General features: G+C 58.9%; 2 protein-coding genes across 2 annotated transcripts in view; one reads left to right on the top strand and one right to left on the bottom strand.

Moving 5' to 3' along the window:
- VOLCADRAFT_92947 (uncharacterized protein) overlaps positions 1-6,940 on the bottom strand; it is a gene marked incomplete at both ends in the record, with an annotated part of 7,599 nt that extends 659 nt beyond the window's left edge. Inside the window, 12 exons of the mRNA XM_002952188.1 lie at positions 539-885; positions 1,443-1,703; positions 2,068-2,409; positions 2,471-2,529; positions 2,637-2,898; positions 2,946-3,054; positions 3,293-4,062; positions 4,681-4,704; positions 5,014-5,138; positions 5,628-5,865; positions 6,475-6,547; positions 6,930-6,940. Of these exons, the coding sequence (XP_002952234.1) occupies positions 539-885; positions 1,443-1,703; positions 2,068-2,409; positions 2,471-2,529; positions 2,637-2,898; positions 2,946-3,054; positions 3,293-4,062; positions 4,681-4,704; positions 5,014-5,138; positions 5,628-5,865; positions 6,475-6,547; positions 6,930-6,940 (2,621 nt within the window). The remainder of the gene's footprint in view (positions 1-538; positions 886-1,442; positions 1,704-2,067; positions 2,410-2,470; positions 2,530-2,636; positions 2,899-2,945; positions 3,055-3,292; positions 4,063-4,680; positions 4,705-5,013; positions 5,139-5,627; positions 5,866-6,474; positions 6,548-6,929) is intronic.
- Positions 6,941-7,346: 406 nt separating this feature from the next.
- Positions 7,347-10,963, top strand: VOLCADRAFT_92946 (uncharacterized protein; the record flags this gene model as incomplete). Its single annotated transcript, XM_002952268.1, has 7 exons — positions 7,347-7,555; positions 8,150-8,225; positions 8,448-8,510; positions 9,468-9,534; positions 9,975-10,072; positions 10,452-10,550; positions 10,871-10,963. 7 exons carry the CDS (start codon positions 7,347-7,349, stop codon positions 10,961-10,963), a joined length of 705 nt encoding a protein of 234 aa, XP_002952314.1.
- Between the last annotated feature and the right edge of the window lie 6,545 nt (positions 10,964-17,508).

Genomic DNA, 17,508 nt, shown 5'->3' with positions numbered 1-17,508 from the left:
GGGGAGGGTCAGGAGGTGAGGTCAGTGCATGAAAGAATGTACAGAGGTTGGGGAGGGGAAAGTGGAACAGGGGGGGGGGCCCGGAGGGAACACACAAGGGGAGTGGATGGTTTGGTGTGTGCGGGGCGGGGGGCCGGGGGAGATCCTGCACATTCGTTGAGATCCTGTAGGGGCTGCTAACACTGGTATGGGACCGCTGCACCTGTGGAGGGTAACACACTTCAGCTAGGGTGGTGGTGTAACCCACACATGGCGATATGGGGCCCGGGTGGTCGGGAACGCCACGTCGACACACACGGGCAGCCAGTCTGTGCCACCTCGCCACACCTCCCCTACTCGCGGCTCTCACTATTTTAGCATTACATACATGCATACATACATACATACATACATACATACATACATACATACATACATACATACATACATACATACATACATACATACATACATACATACATACATACATACATACATATGCACCGTTGTACGCACGCACCCAAGTGAGGGTCGTACATTCCGCTGAGCCCCCGCTCACCTGTCCGCTTGGTGCGCCGTCGGCGGCCGCAACAGCGGCGACGTGCCGCCGTAGTAGTGGACCCGCTGGGACCCACGAAGACCCGACCACACGCGCAAAAACCGCGTCAGCCAGAACCAAGACGCGGTCGCCGCCGCCTCCGCCGGCGCCGCTAACGTGGCGCCGACGACCTGGCCGCCGCCACCGCCGCCGCCGCCGCCGCTACCTAAGCGTAGTCCTGCCGCCGCCATGGAGGCCGCCAGGTTCGTCAGTCCTGGTCTGTCGGTATGTCGGAGCTGGCCGGCGGCGGCGGTCAGCAGGGCGGCACGCCAGGCGGTGCCGGGTACGACACGGAAGGCGGCCAGAGCCTGCATGGCGAAAGCGTGCGCAAATGGTAAGATTTTAAAGAGCATGTGATTTTGTCTATGGATTATGAATACTTTACTCATTTTCGTTTTTTCGTTTCGAGCTGAACGGATTAATGGTTGAATTGTGTGTGGGGGGGGCATAAAGTAAAAAATCGTTTCACGAACAAAAAGCGAATTGCGAATATGACGACTGCACTGGGTGGGTAGTGTGGGTTCAAGAAGAGAAGAAGAAGAACAAGGTAAAAGGAAGAAACCACTCACTGAGGGGAAGAGGGCATCGCAAAGTCAATCTCGGAAAGAAGAACCTCCCTCCCCTTCTCCCTTCCCTCCCCTCCCCTTCTCCCTCCCCTTCTCCCTCCCCTTCTCCCTTTCCTCCCCTTCTCCCTCCCCTTCTCCCTCCCCTTCTCCCTCCCTCCCCTTCTCCCTCCCCTTCTCCCTTCCCTCCCCTTCTCCCTTCCCTCCCCTTCTCCCTTCCCTCCCCTTCTCCCTTCCCTCCCCTTCTCCCTTCCCTCCCCCCCTCCCCCCCCCTCCACCAAACCCCACCACCACACGCGCACCCGCAACACAGCCGCCAGCTCATGGCACCGCAAGCGGCCGGCCACGAAGCTGCCGTACATCTCGTCCAACCACCAGTCCAACCACTCCCCCGGCGGCGTATGGCCCATTGCCGCCAAGCTGCCGGTCGCCGCCAGCAAATGCCGCGCGCCAAGGCCCAGGCTATAGCAGCGCTGTAAGCGAGCTACAGCTGCGTCCAGAAGCTTCTCAACCGGCACCGGAAGGGCTTCGGGTGGGGGCAGGTGGCCGGAGGCGGCGAGGGCCTGTGGTGGAGGGTGTGTGTGTCGGGGGGCAGACGAACCACGCACGAAGGGGGTTTTGGGGGGAGCGTGCACACCCTGTGTGGAAAGGCCCGCGGGTGTCTGTTAGGAAAGCTTAGTGAGGTTAAGGGGGTTCGCCAGATTGGTTGGTTAGTCAGTTGAGGTTGCAAAAACAGTTCAGTTTTTTGTCAAAAAATTGCCAACAGTTGTGTTTTTTCTTAAACGAATCAAACCGATCCAATCCACCCATGTCTCATGAAGGTAAGGACCGAGGAAAGTAGCATCTGAAACCATAGTATTCCACAAATCCAATACCAGTTTGCAAATTATACGTAAATAAAAAATGAAACACGCAAAATTCGCGCACCTCTACTGCCGCCAGCAAATCGACAACCTGGCTCGGACCAAAGCCTCCAATCGCCGCCGCGCAGCGGCCCAGGTACGACCGTACGAATGCCGCCACGAGCGACTGACACGGCGGCGGTGACTGCGGCGGCCGCCGAGGCGGCCGCTGGTGCAGCAGCTGCTGCTGCTGCTGCTGCGCTGCGCCCGGCGACGGCAACGGCGCCGCCGTAGCGACGGCGGCGCCGTCTGCTGCGACATGGAAAGGAAAGGAGTGACCCATGGGTCTGCTAACACGCAGCTGATCGGCCGCCGGGCATGTACGACCACTACCGGTCCCCACGGTGTCCCCCGACGTTATAGCATCCTGGGAATGGAGACGGGGGAGGGACGTGTGGGGGCCTGCAGCAGTGGCATTTAGCGCTGACCGTCGAGCCGTGAAGCTGCTGTACGGCGAGTGTACTGCTGGAGCAGCTGGCGCTGCCGCCTTTGGCGGCAGCGCGGAGGGCGACGACGACGATGAGGCGGCAGCAGCTGCGGCGGCAGCAGCAGCGGGCTGTTGCACCGGCGTGCACGCGCCTATGAGCGCCGCACCGCGGAGCGTCGTTGCCAGCGCCAGCGGCGGCGCCGCTGGCGCCGCCGCCGCAGCGGCGCGCAATGCCGCTTCCATCCAGTCCGCCGGCGGCGCAAGCTGTAGCTCCCCCACCGACCAAATTAGCATCGCCAGCTCGGAGACACCCCAGCTCCCCGCGGCCCGCTGCCCGCTGCCATCCACATGTCGTACATCCGAGCCAGCGGCAGTACGACAAGCGCCAGCCCCGCCAGGCGGTCTGCTCAGGTTCTGTTCCGAGTTAAGCTGTGGACGATGAAGGGGAGGGGGAGGGGGAAGGTGCACCCACGCACTGCGTCCTTGGTGATCCGTCGGTGACCAGCGTTGCGACGTCCCGGCGGCGGCGGCTGCTCGCGGAGCGGTACGGCACCGTATGTGCTCTGTGCTGGCCACCCAGAAGGACTCCAACCAGGCCGACGGAAGCAGCAGCCGCGGCGGCGGCGGCGCCGCCAGGGTCCTACCCGCGGCAGAAGCCCCCGGAGAGGCGGAGAACCTCAGCCGCCGACCCCGTGCCGGCCTCTTCCGCTGCTGCTGCTGCTGCCGGCGGTGACGGCGGCTGTCGGCCCAGCTAGAACCGGCAAGGACAGCGCGCCGCCACGCCGTCGTCCGTTCGGCCATTCGCTGCCAGCGCGCCAGTGACCAGGCCAGACAGGCCAGGTCGGATGGGGCCGCCGACATCAACGTGCGCTCGTCCCACGCCGCAATGAACGACAACAGCCAGCGGCGGCTCGGCGGCGCCACGCCGGCGCGCGCCATACCCCATGCCATCATCGCGAGCTCCCCGGGCTGCCAGCGGCTCCGAAACCAACTACAACTACTGCTGCTGACGCTACCGCCGGAATGGGCAGTAGCACTGCTGCCGGCTGCCGATTCCATGGCCGCCAAGCCTGACGCCTGTTCGTCCAGCGGCGGCCGCGGCAGTAGCTCCTCCGCCAGCCGCAGCAGTAGCACCTGGTCCTCTCGTCTGCCGCAAAGCTGTGCATCCTGGCTCCGAAGACAGGCCAGGCCCCACACCACATTTGCCAGCTCTCGAGGCCTGAATCGACCCACTGGGGCCGCTGCCGCTGCCACTGCCGTCGAAGAAAGCCCACCGCCGCTGCCAGCGGTAGCGGCAACAGCGTCGACAGCGGCGAGCTCCGCCGCCGCCGCCGCCTCTACGAAGGCCAGCGTCGCGGGGCTGACCGCATGCAGGTGGCCATTGCCGCCGCCGCCGCCGCTGTCGGCGGCGGCAACTGCCTTGAGCTGTGTTGCCCTGACTACCCAGGAGGACACAGCCGCTGTCGCCGGTACTACCGCTTCGCGCCCCGCACCCAAGGTGAAAGCGGCGGAAGGAAGCTCGCCCGCGGTTGCGGAGGTGGCGGCGTTCGCAAGGCAATGCCGTACAGCTGCCGCAGCGAGGCGCAGGAAGGGCTGCGTCGAGCGACGTGACGGACCTGCAAGGGCCGCAAATGGAAGCGGACCGCTTCCGTCGCGGCAGAAAGAGGGCTCCGTCGGCGCCGCCGCCACTGCCGTCGTACAGACCGGCCGCCGCCCCTTTCCCGCTGGCGTGTTGCTACGTGTTCCCATGGTCAAATCTGCTTGTGGCAACAGTACGGCAACGGTGGCTTCGGCGGATCCCTCCCGGGAGCTGTTTGGCAATGACGGCGCTACAGGGCGGGCGCCGGCAGCTGCTGCACCGCCGGCGCTGTAGCGTACCAGGGCCACATCACGTAACATGAGGCTGTGTGCCGTGCCGGCTGCGGTAGCAGCTACAGCTGTATATGGCCGCAAGTCGCCGCCGCCGCCGCTGGGCCCTGCTACTGCAGCTACTGCCGCCGTTACGGCTGTCAATGGAGTTGCCGCCGGCGCAACTGATATCGTTAAGCCGCTGCCCTCAGAGCTACTGCCGCATAAAGTGATACCGCCCGTGCAGCCACGAGACGAAGCTGTAGTAACAGCAATAGGTGCTGTAGCAGCAGTAGCAGGCGGCGCGACGAGCGTCACGGCGCCACCGCCGCTTCCCGCCGCTACAGCCCCTCCGGTGTCCACCTGCCACTCCGTCGATCCCGCCACCTGCAAGTTTGCAGGCGGCGCATGCGGCGGCACCGCCGTGGCCCCACCGCCGCCGCCATTTCTAGTCCATAGCCCCTCCGCCCCACGCCCGTACGTCTCCAGCGGCGCCGCGGCTCCCCACGCGACATCCACAGATCCGCCACCCTCCACCGTTGCCGCTCTGCCGCCTGACCACGGTGTCGAGTCAGAACCCCACTCATGACTCCTGTGGCTGCTGCTGAAATGGCTGCTGCTGCTACTGCCGCCACCGCTACTGCGACTGCTGTCGCGGCCAGCAGCGCCCGCCGCAGCCCTATCGCTTGCACCCACGGCGGCGGCGGACGACGGCGGCGACGCCCTGTGCAGTCGTACCATACGGCAGACTGCCGCTGACACACAAACCGGGTCTAAGAGCGGCAGAGGCTCCTCGGCGGCGGTGCCGGCGGTGGTGGCAGCTGAGGAGGAGGGGAAGGAGGAGGAGGAGGCGGCGGAAGGTAGGCACCAGGCCAGCAGCTGCTCCAGCTCAAGTGGGGAGGTGGAGGAGGCCAGCGCCCGTGACAGGCAGTGCCGCGCATGCACTAGGGTGGCATGTAGCCGCTGCTGTTGCTGCTGCGGGTAATGCCACCGTCGCCTCTGCCGTCCTTGTTGCTGCTGGAACTGCTGCTGCTGATGGTCCTGTTGGTCCTGCTGCTGCTGTCGTCCATGAAAGAGACGATGACCCCCTTGACGGCGATGATGATGATGATGATCCTGATCCTGTTGTTGCTGTTCCTGGTCTTGCTGCTGCTGGTCCGGGAAGGGTGGCTCCGAAACCCCAGCGCATAACCGATGTCGGGGTGTCTGCGCCTGGTGCCGCACCTCCTGCAGTAGCTGCTGCTGTGGCGGTGGCTGCGGCTGTGGCGGTGGCTGCGGCTGTTGGCGTGGCCGCCGCTGCCCGGCCGCACCTCCGCCGCCGCCGCCGTCGCCTCTGCTGATCTGACTTCCCCGACACTGGCCCCGGCCTAGCCGCCGCTGCATGGAATGTTGTCCACCGTACGGCCCATCCTCGTCCTCCTCGTCCTGCTCTCCATACCCCTCCACGGCCTCCTCCTCCCCTGCAGGCTCCTCCGCCTCCTCCTCCCCTGCAGGCTCCGGGCAGTCGTCTCCGTTCCGCCGCAGGGACCGCCCTCCGGAGTCGCCGTCCTGAGGGTATGGCTATGAGGGACAAATGAAGAACTATTATGAGCTATTGCGAACAATGAAGTCAAGTGGAAGAGTGGACATGTAGATACAAGAAGTTGTAAATGAAGTATACTGGAATTATACTCCGTAATTTCTCGTTGATTTTCGTTTTGAAATATGTGCGTGTCTGTGTGTGTGTTTGTGTGTGTGTTTGTGTGTGTGTTTGTGTTTGTCAGTGAAGGGTGTCTCGGAAACCTCTCGGCTGATTCGGGTTAACACCAGCTGCCCTCTTCTCTCTGTCCTCTGCTCTCTCCACTCCCTGAATTCTCTCTTTCTCTCTTTTTACCTTCCCCTCTCTTTTCTCCTCTCTCTGCCCTGGCGAGCCCAATCCTAGGGGGTGTTGTCATATTATACGCGACGATGCGACAAGCGTGCACATGCGGGTATGCGATGCTTGCGAATCTTTCTTCCGGCTTACGCACCCAATGTGCGGGCACACACGTGCATACACGCATACACATACATGCAAGGGAGGCACGAACCGCCCCCCAGGCCCTGGTGGTTCTACGGGCTGCTTTGGTCCATCCGGATGGGCTCTGGCTCCGCGCATGTATGTATGTATGTATGTACCTGATAGATCAGGGGTCTGCCATCCAGCGTGACAGCGTGAGAGTCCGCGCCGGCAAGCGCGCTCGCCGCGCTGCTGATGAAGGGTCGTGGGGCAGCAGCACTATCGGGATGTGGTATCGAGACATCCGGTGATGTGGCTGCCTCAGCGCTGAGGAAAGGCAAGTTGGGACTGCCCAGGACATGCGTTTGCGCGGCATGGAGGCCCCAGCGTGCAGTCCGCGGCGGCTGCTGCGCATGGAGAATGAGAGCCCTGCAGCGTCGCCACCTCTCATGTTCGTGGGTAGAAGGGAGTTGGATTATGCGTGTTGAGCTCCGTGATTGCAGCCGATGGCTTGATCCCGTTCGTGGCAACGGAAATCGTCCGTCGTCAATCGGCCAAGCCACGTCAAAACATGTAGCCGGCCTTTGGCAGCTATGCATATTACACAAGGTTTCTTACATGGTTCACCATTTACGTGTTTTGCATCATGAAATGAAAGGTCAAGTGAATTGCATACTATACAGTTGAAGTCGTCAAGCCTCAGCCCTTCATAACACGATGAGATAGTATTCACAAGCAGAACCTTTGGACCGCAGATCCAGTCTGTTTGCAGCCTGCCGACCATAGGAGACGGATAGGGTCGACCAGCGAGGGGCTTATGCAAAGTCCATCAACCACGAAATGCCTCGCGCATTGCAACAGTGTACATCGCTGTGTTTATGTGCCATTGCTGTAGCTGGGAAGCTCAGGGTTACCAAGTTATCACGCAGGCTCCGCACTGCGCTTGCATCACTACGCGCAACACCACACGACCACCCTACGTGCCCTAATCTCCGACACCAGCGCGCACAACCAGTACCATACCCTCACATTTCTACAACGCCTTGTCTTGATGGCGATGCGGTGTGGTGGCCGTGCGGCCGCGCCATGCCGTGCCTGCAAGCCATCCCGAAACTCCGCTGTCCTCGTGAGCGCAAAGTCAACGTCCTCGAACGCTGCAACGACAGCTAAAGGAGGACGCATCACCGGTCGTGCACCAAAGCTAGCGGACCCTGTGGACTTTGAATCCGTGGGTTTCCGCTTTGACCCAGCGAACAACAGGTCGGTGCAAACTATGCTAGAGGATCATACTGGCCTACGAAACTTGGGAGGGGAAGATGGCCCTGCGGAAAGCGGTCCAGGCCATCATAGGGGAAAAACGTGGGGAGCGATGGTTAACCAAGTAGACCGAGCGACGCACGGCAGAAAGGCGCCCCGCCGGGATTATGACTTGGGGTTTATGTTGGGGCGGAACTGGTCACATGCTAATGTAGAAGGTCGGGGCAGCTTAATATATCGATGAATATGTCATTGGTGAATATCGCTGTGTAGCGCAGCACAGCACAGCGCAGGGTCAAGGGAGTGAGTCGGTATATGCTCGAGAACGCCTGGGGCTGTTTCGCTGCTTTTCATTGCCCCACATTCCAGGGGCATGTGTATGTTAACATACATAAGTAACAACCAGATTTATTAAGATTAAACTCTTCATGAAGGAGTACGGCAGCCGTTCGCCTGCATCAGTTAACCCAGCCCATAACCCAGCTAGCTGCGACCCCTGGGTGTCATTTCCTCCCCCCCCCTTTTGCCACGTTCCCCTTCTTTTGCCCTTACCTCCCACCTCACCTCCCACCTCACCTCCCACCTCACCTCCCGCAGGTGGCTTCGCGATGATCGGTTCGCGGGCAAGTTTGACCAAACATTGGCCACGCCCAAAAGCGGCACACCGTACGTGGTGGGTATTTTACCGTACCTAGGGTGTTGTATCAATATTATATTACCCAATATATATTGATTTAATTTGATCTTAAGATATTAAGTAATGTAGATTATGTTTACTTAACATTTTTGATGGCCACCAGGCTATAATATAATAAATTAAAATTCCCCTCCTGACGTAAGCATAGATTGCAACACTCCGCCTCTTGTATCGCCGTACCGCTGCACTGCCGTACAGGTGTGGCCCGCCATTCACACGCTGCTGGTCAGCAAGGGCCTTCGCAGCGTCACTCCGGAAGAGGTGCGTGTGCGTTGAATGTTTTAGCGGTTAACGGTTGGCGGTTAGGCTTCTAAATTCCTTTTCCTTTTGCAAGGTTGGAGGGCGCGTTGAGGAGGAGGAAGAGGGAGAGGGAGCGAGAAAATTAGAACTGTTTTCCTCTCGTGTTTGGATGCGTTGTTAAGAGGAAGGGGAAACGGCCCCCACCCGGCCCCGTGAGCAAGTTTGGTTAATTGTCCTGTTTCCTCGGTCCTGCCGCAGGCTCCTGGTAAAATTATAACTTTAATTCATATTGATTATGTTCGATTCAAAGCACCTGGCCGGCCCCTGGTATTTCGCATTTTTTGTCGGGACCTGTGGCTGCTGTCGCCCTGAATAAATAAACCGTTTTGACGGTTGGGCTGTCGTTCGCCCTGTCAGGCACTGGCGCTTCAAGAGCAGGGCTGGACCATTGTTGACGTACGGCTGGCCAACGACTTTGAGCAGGCGAGGAAACAATTGATTTTTACGGTTGGGCCGTTGGTAGCGGTTGCCAGCCTGGGGATAAAGAAGTTGTCGTAATAATCCAACTAATGTTCGGGTGCCAGCGACTGCGTTCAGTAGTGACATCACCGTTCCCTGATCAGCCGTACACCTGCCGTACAGCCGCGAACTGACCAAACTGGGCAAACCACCACTCCGTCATTTTACACACTCACGTACATTCGTACACGCACGTACATCTTATCCCGTCCACCACTCCGCTTTCCATCCCGCCCCAGACCAGCGAACATCAACGATGTGTGATTTGCGTGTGTTTTTAACTTTAATAACGAAGCCCCGTCCGTTATTATTGCATTCACATCGACGTTTTCCTTCGTACACATATACATACGCACATACATACGCACGTACATGCACACGTACATACATACATCCACACCCTCTATCCAGGTTCACGCCGCGGGCGCGGTGAGTCTCCCTCTGTACCGCTACGTGGAGGGCACCAGCTTCTGGGACACCGTCAAGAAGGCGGCCATGGCCGTTGGGTTCGCCATGCGGGCTACCGGTGGGTGGGGCCGCCGGGTCTGGGGGAGGGGGAGGGGGAGGGGGGAAAACACAGTGCAGAGCAGCACCAGCGGGGCGGTGATGATGGTGGCGGTAATGGTGTTAGGGCGGTTGTGGAAGGGACGGAGGGTGTATACCTAAGGAAAGCCTGTCAGTCTGTCAGTCTGTCAGTTCGAGGTTTTGGAGATGAAGAGCAGAGAGTGCAAGGCACTATATGTCCTTTAAGACCCAAGTAGCTGCATTGTTCCGCTGTCTTCTGTTTTGTTTTCTTCTGTTTTGTTGGGTTCCCTTTCTTCCGCCACGACCGCACTCGCTGCAACCATCAGTAAGGCGGTTTACACGTTTCCCTTCCTAAACCCGAAAACCCCCCGCCCCCGCCCCCGCCATCGCCCCCGCCCCCGCCCCATGTCCTCATACACACTTTCCATGATGTGTTTCCAGAGCGCGACCCCGACTACCAGACGAAGGCGCTGTCAGTGCTGAAGAAGAACCAAAAGGTCGTCCTCATGTGCGCTATTGGGGGAACGTTGGATACGCTGGTGAGTACGGTGTGTATTGCACGGCATGTACTTCAGATTGTACGGCACGACGTGTACGACTTGGTACTTTTTCTACCTTTACCGTGTGCGAGTGACCGGCCGCGCGCCCCGGCTCAAATGGAATTTGTCGAAGAAACCCTTCGGAGCAACGCGTGTGTATATATGTGTGTGTATGTATGTACGTGTATGTATCTTCTCTTTTTACGATTGTATGGAGGAAATTCTTTGTGCGAGACATTTGACCGAATTATTTTCATATGTGCTCATAAAACACAGCACTACATTAACTGTCGCTGAGGCCATAATAGTCCTATTAATGGACTTCTTGTTAATTAAGCACCAACCGTCATTCAACCAACGGTAATTATACTTTCGACAGGTCGACCTCCGGAAGGGCGTCAAGCCCGCCATTCGCGACCCGGAGCGCGCCTTCGGTCGGGAATCTCGGTCTCTGAAGGCCGCGTACGAACTAATTAACGTAAGCCGGTAGCAACAGCAACAGCGGCGACTTCAGCAGCGGTGCCGTACCATGTACGGAAAATCGTGCCATGTACATCATCGTTGACCCGACCTGTGTTCACGCTGACTGAGGACAAAACCCTATACGGTCCTCCTTTCTTTCCACACACACTCACTCCACACTCACTCCTTCATTCCCTCTCCATTTGATGGTCCACCACGTAACCGCACTAAAAAACGATTTACCGTCCATGGGCCCCTCCCCCGGCTTTTACGGACATCCCCGCACTTGTGCGGGACTTGTAACTTGTAACCTTCATTCCCTCTCGGCGCGCGCAGGCGGGTTGGAGCGCCAACAACATGTTTTGGCTGGAGGGGGGCCTCCAGCAGTGGCGGTTCCGAGGACTACCCACAGAGGGGACCAAGGCGTGATGGAGGGAGCGATGTATGTCCCATGTGCAGTTTGATGTATGTGCGTATGTATGTGCGTATGTATTGTTGTGCAGAGATGTTTAGGGGGTCTTCTTCGGTGTAACAGCGGGGTATCGCCATTCCTTCCCGCGCTCATCGGGAAGGCAGAGTTTCGCAGGGTAGCTGCCACGGGTGAAGATATATCCCCGTGTTTCACACACACATACATACATGCATACACTGAATCCAAACAAATATCCCATCCCGTGTGCACGGCGCAATCATGTTTTCGGTGGAGGTGGGAGTGTCTTGGGGGTTTGGGGTGGCGTGTACTGGCCTGACGAGTGGTACTTGTTTGTATCCTGAACAGGGGTGCGGGCTGCTCCTGCTACTGCGGCGGTGGCTCATAGAGGTTGGGTGTTTCGTACTGTTGATGCTATTATTATTGTTGTTGTTATTGCTATTGCCGCTGCTGCTACCGCTGCTGCTGGTGGTCGACCTCGCAGCGTCGGAGGTGGTGTTGTGGAGGACGGATATATCCGGATAAAATCGGATCGGATACGGTCAGGGGCCGTGCAGGGGCTGGCGGTATGTGTAGTGGAGCTGGTAAGGGGCTTGCCGGATGGCCGCAATGGTGGCTGTGTTGGTGTAGCGACGGTGGTGATGCGGCTGTGTACGGATGGCGTGGTGAATATCGTGAATATGTCATTGCGGTCTGCGGGGAATCGGGCTGTGCAGTGGGCCCCTCTGGGGGTCAGCGAGCGGGGTGATGATGGTGGGTGACATCTGGGTGATGATGGCGCTATCGGGAAATGCAAAGCGCCACTTCTTCCTTTGGCTGCAGCTCAGGGTTTTAGGTAGTTGGTCGTTTCAGTTTTTAGTTGAAGGTTCAAGTTGCGTGGTTGGTTGTCTTGGTAGGTTGCTCATGCCTTGGCCGTGCCGTAGCATACCCGCTACCACCCCACCCACTCAAACAGTTCAAATCTCACCTTCTTAATATTCGCGCTCTGGCTTTCCGTCGAATTATCCTCCCAGCTCTATTGCGAAATGCTTCATGTACACTGGCTGCTGGCATGCGTACCAGGTGTAACTATGGATGTACGAGCCATCAGCAGTGTAACGCCAGTAAGGAGGGGGGAAATGCAGCGCTGGTCTCTCCAGGCATTTGCTATCAAGCCTGGAGGCAAGGGAGCTATAATGCCAATATTAATTATAATAAAATAATGCGAATGTGAAACAGGTTTCGACTAGGGTAGTCAGCATCTTTGAAGCCGAAAAGGGCGGAGCTGAGCGGCGTATGTTTTTTATCATTATTGCTGATGGTCGTGGTTGGTTGGTTGGTGTGTAAAACGCAATGGTGAGCAGAAAGCTATTCTTCCGCACCGATGATGTACGTGGATTCATTCTTCGGTGATCGGTGGAGAATCGTAAGGGTGTGTTCACATGTTGTCCAATTGAGAGTCTGATTGGGAGTCCGATTCGGGGCGGCTTTCGGAATTGTGTTCACATACGATTCGCTGCACGGCAGCTGAAGCTCCGCGGCTACGCCCCATCACCCAAGGCAAGCCAGCATTATCTAGGAACAGAACAGTATAAGTATCGTTTCTATGGCGAAAATTATCACCAGGCTTGTACATACATAGCTGCAGGAGTTCGTGAAAAATGCTCGGTGCGCTTTGCGTGAATTAACAATTGGAAAATGTTCCTATAGTATTGTAATGGTAATTATGAGAAACGGTTTGTTAAACAACTTTGTTTTGAGAAAGAAAACTGTGAATCACGTCGAATCATACCCGAAGAGGCCCCCCCGGACCCCAATTCCGATTCGGGTCCAATCAGGTCCAATTCAGAGTCCAATTCGCATGAATCAACCCTGATTCGCCCACATGTGAACACGTCCTAATATTAGCTTTTGGATGCAATTCTCAGTTCAGCGTGGCACGAGACACGACGCTGACTGACTGACTGACTGACTGACTGACTGACTGACTGACTGACTGAAAGCAGTGAGCCCGGCCGGGGCCGAAAGGCCCCAAAATACGTTTAGTAGGCGTCTTGCCAGTCTTGGACACTACGATCATCAAGGACGTGTGGCCTTTGCCTTGGCCTAGTGAAGGCACAATACCAACGAGCACATGTGTGCAAGGACGCGGGCACAAGCAACACATGCGCCGGAAGGGTCACTAGAGGAAGTTTGCCTTAGCGTTCCAACCAGCAACAATCGCCCAGCGGTGGCAGTGGCAGCAGTAGCAGAGGCAGTGGCAGTCAGGGACGACGGAAACGAGAATGGACCTCGAGGAGATGACGTAATCACAAACCGCATATGCTGACGTATCACACACATACATACACACGTGGATTGTTTCATAACGGACATATATACACGCACGCGTTCACAACCGCACATACACACACATAAATACATACATACACACACATGCAAGCGCACGCACGCGCAGGTCAAGCTCCTTCCCTTCGTCCCGTTCGTCCTTCCCTTCCCCCACCTCACCACTTCCTGTCGGTTTCTCTGTCAATCAGTCGGCCAATCGTTCAGTTTTGCTTTCTTCTGCATGTCTACCTAATTCTGTATGTATGTCTGCACGTACGTCAGTCCTTTCTCGAGCAGGTCAACCAGTTCAACTCGGAGAGGCTCATCCTGCCCGCAGCCCCTCTCATATCCCCATCCACCACTGGGTTGGGTTGGGCCCTGTAGAAAACCCCCTCCTTTTCCAGAAACCAACGCCAGCTGCTTTACACAACTGTTGCCGTACACAGTCAGTCACCGCCACTTCCACCACCACCGTTCCAACCACCCACCATTGCCACCTCCATTGCCCGTCCTCCTCTCCCCCAACCCCCAAGCGCCTCACCTCCAACACATAGGGCCCGTGTTCACGGGCCCCGGAGGTGAGAGGGACCTTCGGCGCACTTACCCAGCCCAGTTCACCACCTCACCGCACCTCACCTCACCTCACCTCAGCTGTGTGAGGCGATACCCATCTCAGGGCGGTCGAACCTGACGAACGGTGCCTTCAAGCGCCGACATGGGGTGCCAGTCTCCTCCTCCCCCCCCACCCCACCGCACCTGTACATACAGACATACGTACGCAGAGACGCGGATAAAGCCTAGCCGGGGCCGGGGCCCGGGCCCGGGGCCTCTCGCGCCAAGGAGGCAAGGAGGACGTGGCAGTGGGGCGCCCCGGAGGGCGGTCCCGGGGGTGCGGACACCCTCCGAACAGCTCTCCCCCTTCCCGAGAGGACTTTCCACCACCCCGTCCCGCTCTCTCTATATCTCCCTCTCCCTTCCCCTCTCCCTTCCTCTCGCCCCCTCCCTCCCTCGCGCTCCCTCACCCCCTCCCTCGCGCCTCGCAAAAAAGACTCCCTCCTCTTCCCCCATGTCCAACCCCCAACGTCCTCTCTTTCCAAGCTGAGTCACAGTCCCAGATAAACAGCTATAGAGGGGCAGGGCTGGACTTGTCCAGCTCATGCCCTGCCCTTCTCACTCCGCCGGGCTTCATCTGTCCGCCCTGCAAGCCCCCACCCGGCCAGTGAATCCCCCGTCAAACACACGCACACACACACACACGCCCCTTCCTCCCCATCCTCCTCATCACAAAAGCCCTGCATCCTGGGCTTGGACGTATCCCCCCCTCCTTTTCCTCTCCACCGCCCTTCTGCCGCCGCAGCCCTCAACACCCTCTCCCCCCATCCCCCTCACGCCTCCCCTTCTCCAGGGGGGGCCGGCCCCATAGACGCCGCAATCGCCGCCGCAGTCAAAATTGATGCACTCGAACCACCGCCACCACCTAGTCCGGGCCCGCCGCCGTTACCACTGCCGCTCTCCCGCATGCCGCCGCCGGCGCCTGACCCGGAATACCCGTTACCCAAGCCGGCACCGTTGCCTGGCGGTTGTGACGGTGGTTGTAGTTGTGGAGGTGGTTGTGCAGGTGGGGGTGCCGGGAATCCGTCCATGGGCGGCAGCCTCTCCCGGCTGATGGGTCGCGGCACCACCATGGCCTCCAGCTGCTTAATGCGAGCCTCCTTGACCATCATCTACCAAGCGGGGTAAGGGGGTTCGGGTGTTGTCGGGTTTGGTTGGGCCGGGGATGACGAGGGAGGAGTGGCCGCGGGTTGGCGGAGGGGGGGTCGCGGGTAAGGGAGGTGTGTGTGTGTGTGTGTTTTGGGGGACTGGGGAAGGCCGGGGAAAGCTTGAGGAGGGTACGGGAAGGATGATGATGATGATGATGATGAGGGGTAGAAGGAAGAAAGCGCGTGCCGAACAGAACTTGGAGATCCCCTCCCCCTCCCCCTCCCCGTCCCCGGGCCCCCCTCCCCGCCTCCCCCTCCCCCTCCCCCTCCCCCTCCCCCTCCCGGGTACTTCTAAACGTACACGTGCCTTCCTCTCAGCCGTAAACCACCTGACCGTGGACAATCCAGCGACATATGACCCGACAGCAAAGAAAAGAAATATCTCTTTTTTGAATCGCGACCAGGTGTATTCCCCCGCCACTACCACTTCTGGCACCTCACCTCCTCTCTCAGCCGCGCAATGAGCTCCCGCTGCATCTCCAGCTCCCGACGGAGGCTCTCAGCCTGGCTCAGGGAACCGCCGTCGGGACTGGTGCGACCGCCGCCAGCAGTACCGCCGCCACGGCCGCCGCCGCCCTTGCCACCTGCCGTACCCAGGCCGCCGCCCGCGCTGGCCAGCCCGCCCTTGAGCGTCTTAATCTCGCGACGGAGCTCATTGATCTCCTTGATGAGTGCCGTATTTTCCTGTCGGGATTTGCGGGGGGGGGGGTTACGGAGAGTTGGGTTTTAGGGTTTCTCGGCCAGTGAGGTGATGAAGGATGAAGGGTGTGAGGGGATCGAGAGCTCCAGGTGTTCAGGAAGATCAGCTATTTCCCCCTTTCGCCCATCATCCCACCCATGGCCCGGCCCCCCTTTCCCTCCCCCTCCACTCCCTCCCCCACCCCCCGCCAACCCGCACCTGCATGATTCTCAGGTTGTCTGTTCGGTGCAGCTCACTGTCCTTGGCCAGCTTGCGCTTGAGACTGTCCACCTGCAGGGGGATGAGGGGCACGGGGGAAAGGGGGGAGGGTTGTTGGTGGTGGGGTTCAGGGTAAGACCTCCCAGTTGGAGGAATTTATGGGTTTAGAGGTGGTGTTTGGAGGTGGTTGCAAGGTGGTTGAGAGGTGGTTGGAATGTGGAGATTTGGGGCGGGGTGTCCTGGAGACACAGGACTGAATCCCGGAATGATGAATCCCGGACTGCCTGGTTGGCTGGGACTGGTTATTGTGGATTAGGGGGTTTAGGGTGGCGACATCGGGGAGGGGCAAAACACAACAGCAACGCACATGCGATGTCAGCGCGTGTGTAAAGCAGGTGCAACACCACCGAACCCCATCCCCCTCCCCGTCCGCCTCCTCACCGTCTTCTCAAGGTACTCCCGCTGTCGTGCCGCCTCCCGCTCCACATCCCCGTCCTCCTCCGGACCGAGCTTCAGCTCCCCGCAGTGCTTCTGATATAACCACTTGACCTGTCAGGTGGTTGAGAGGGGGTTGAGAGGACGGTGGAGGAGTGAGAGGGAGGTGGAGGGGGGTGAGAGGGGGTGGAGGAGAAAAGCAGGGTCGGAGCCGTTGGAAAGGAACGGAAACAGACACTCCCACCCGCTTCCCCCTTCCAAAGGCATGCGTGGGGACATGGGGTACGAGTTTCAGGGTTTTAGGGTTTTTTGTCGTGGCACGCGGGGCCCCCCCCTCCTCCTCCTCCTCCTCCTCCTCCTCACCTTCTCTTTGAGCACCTTGGGCTCCTGCAGGAAGCCCACCACCTCCTGCAGGTCGTGTTGGAAGCGGCGCAGCAGCGCGTGTGCGTCCTGCTTGTCGTGGCGCTGGTCCGCCACCTCGTTCGCCAGCCCCGTCTGCTTCAGCCTCATGTTGGCGATGGTCAGGTCTAGAGTGGCGTTGGTCTTGTGGTACCGCTCCAACTCACCATCCATCTCCTGTGTGTGTGGGTGGGGGGGCGTGTGTGTGTGGGGGGTCAAGGCCGGGTGAGGAGGGAAGTGAGGGTTGTAGGGGCGCGTGGGGGAGGAGGGTGTGGGGTACGGGGTATATGCGGGGGGGGGGGGCGGTGCTGCCGATGAAGTGGTGATGGTGGCGGTGGGAATGGTAGTGGTGAGGGTGATGGTGCGAGTGAGGAGTGGTCGCAGGAGGGCGACTTGGGCTTCGAGAGCAGGTTCCCCGCATGGCTGGATTTCACCGGAAACGAATATCCACACCCTCCCAGACATCCTTAACCCTAACCCCACCAAACACAGCCCCTCCCCACATAACCCCACACTCCCATACGCCCTATATATGTATATATACCCGGCCAGACACCCCCCCCATACTCCCCCCCCATACATACACACACACCTTGATTTGTTCCTTCATGTAGCTGATCTCGGCCTCTCTGGGCTCAATCTGCTTCTTGAGCTCCTTGATCTTGTAGTCCAGCACGAACTTGAACTTCTCCAACTCCTGTTGCGGGTAAAGAGGGGAACGGGGGTTCAAGGGGGTGAGGCTTAA

This window comes from Volvox carteri (assembly GCF_000143455.1).
Source record: "Volvox carteri f. nagariensis unplaced genomic scaffold VOLCAscaffold_28, whole genome shotgun sequence".
Taxonomy (NCBI): Eukaryota; Viridiplantae; Chlorophyta; class Chlorophyceae; order Chlamydomonadales; family Volvocaceae; genus Volvox; species Volvox carteri.
This window is presented reverse-complemented; position numbering and strand designations above follow the sequence as displayed.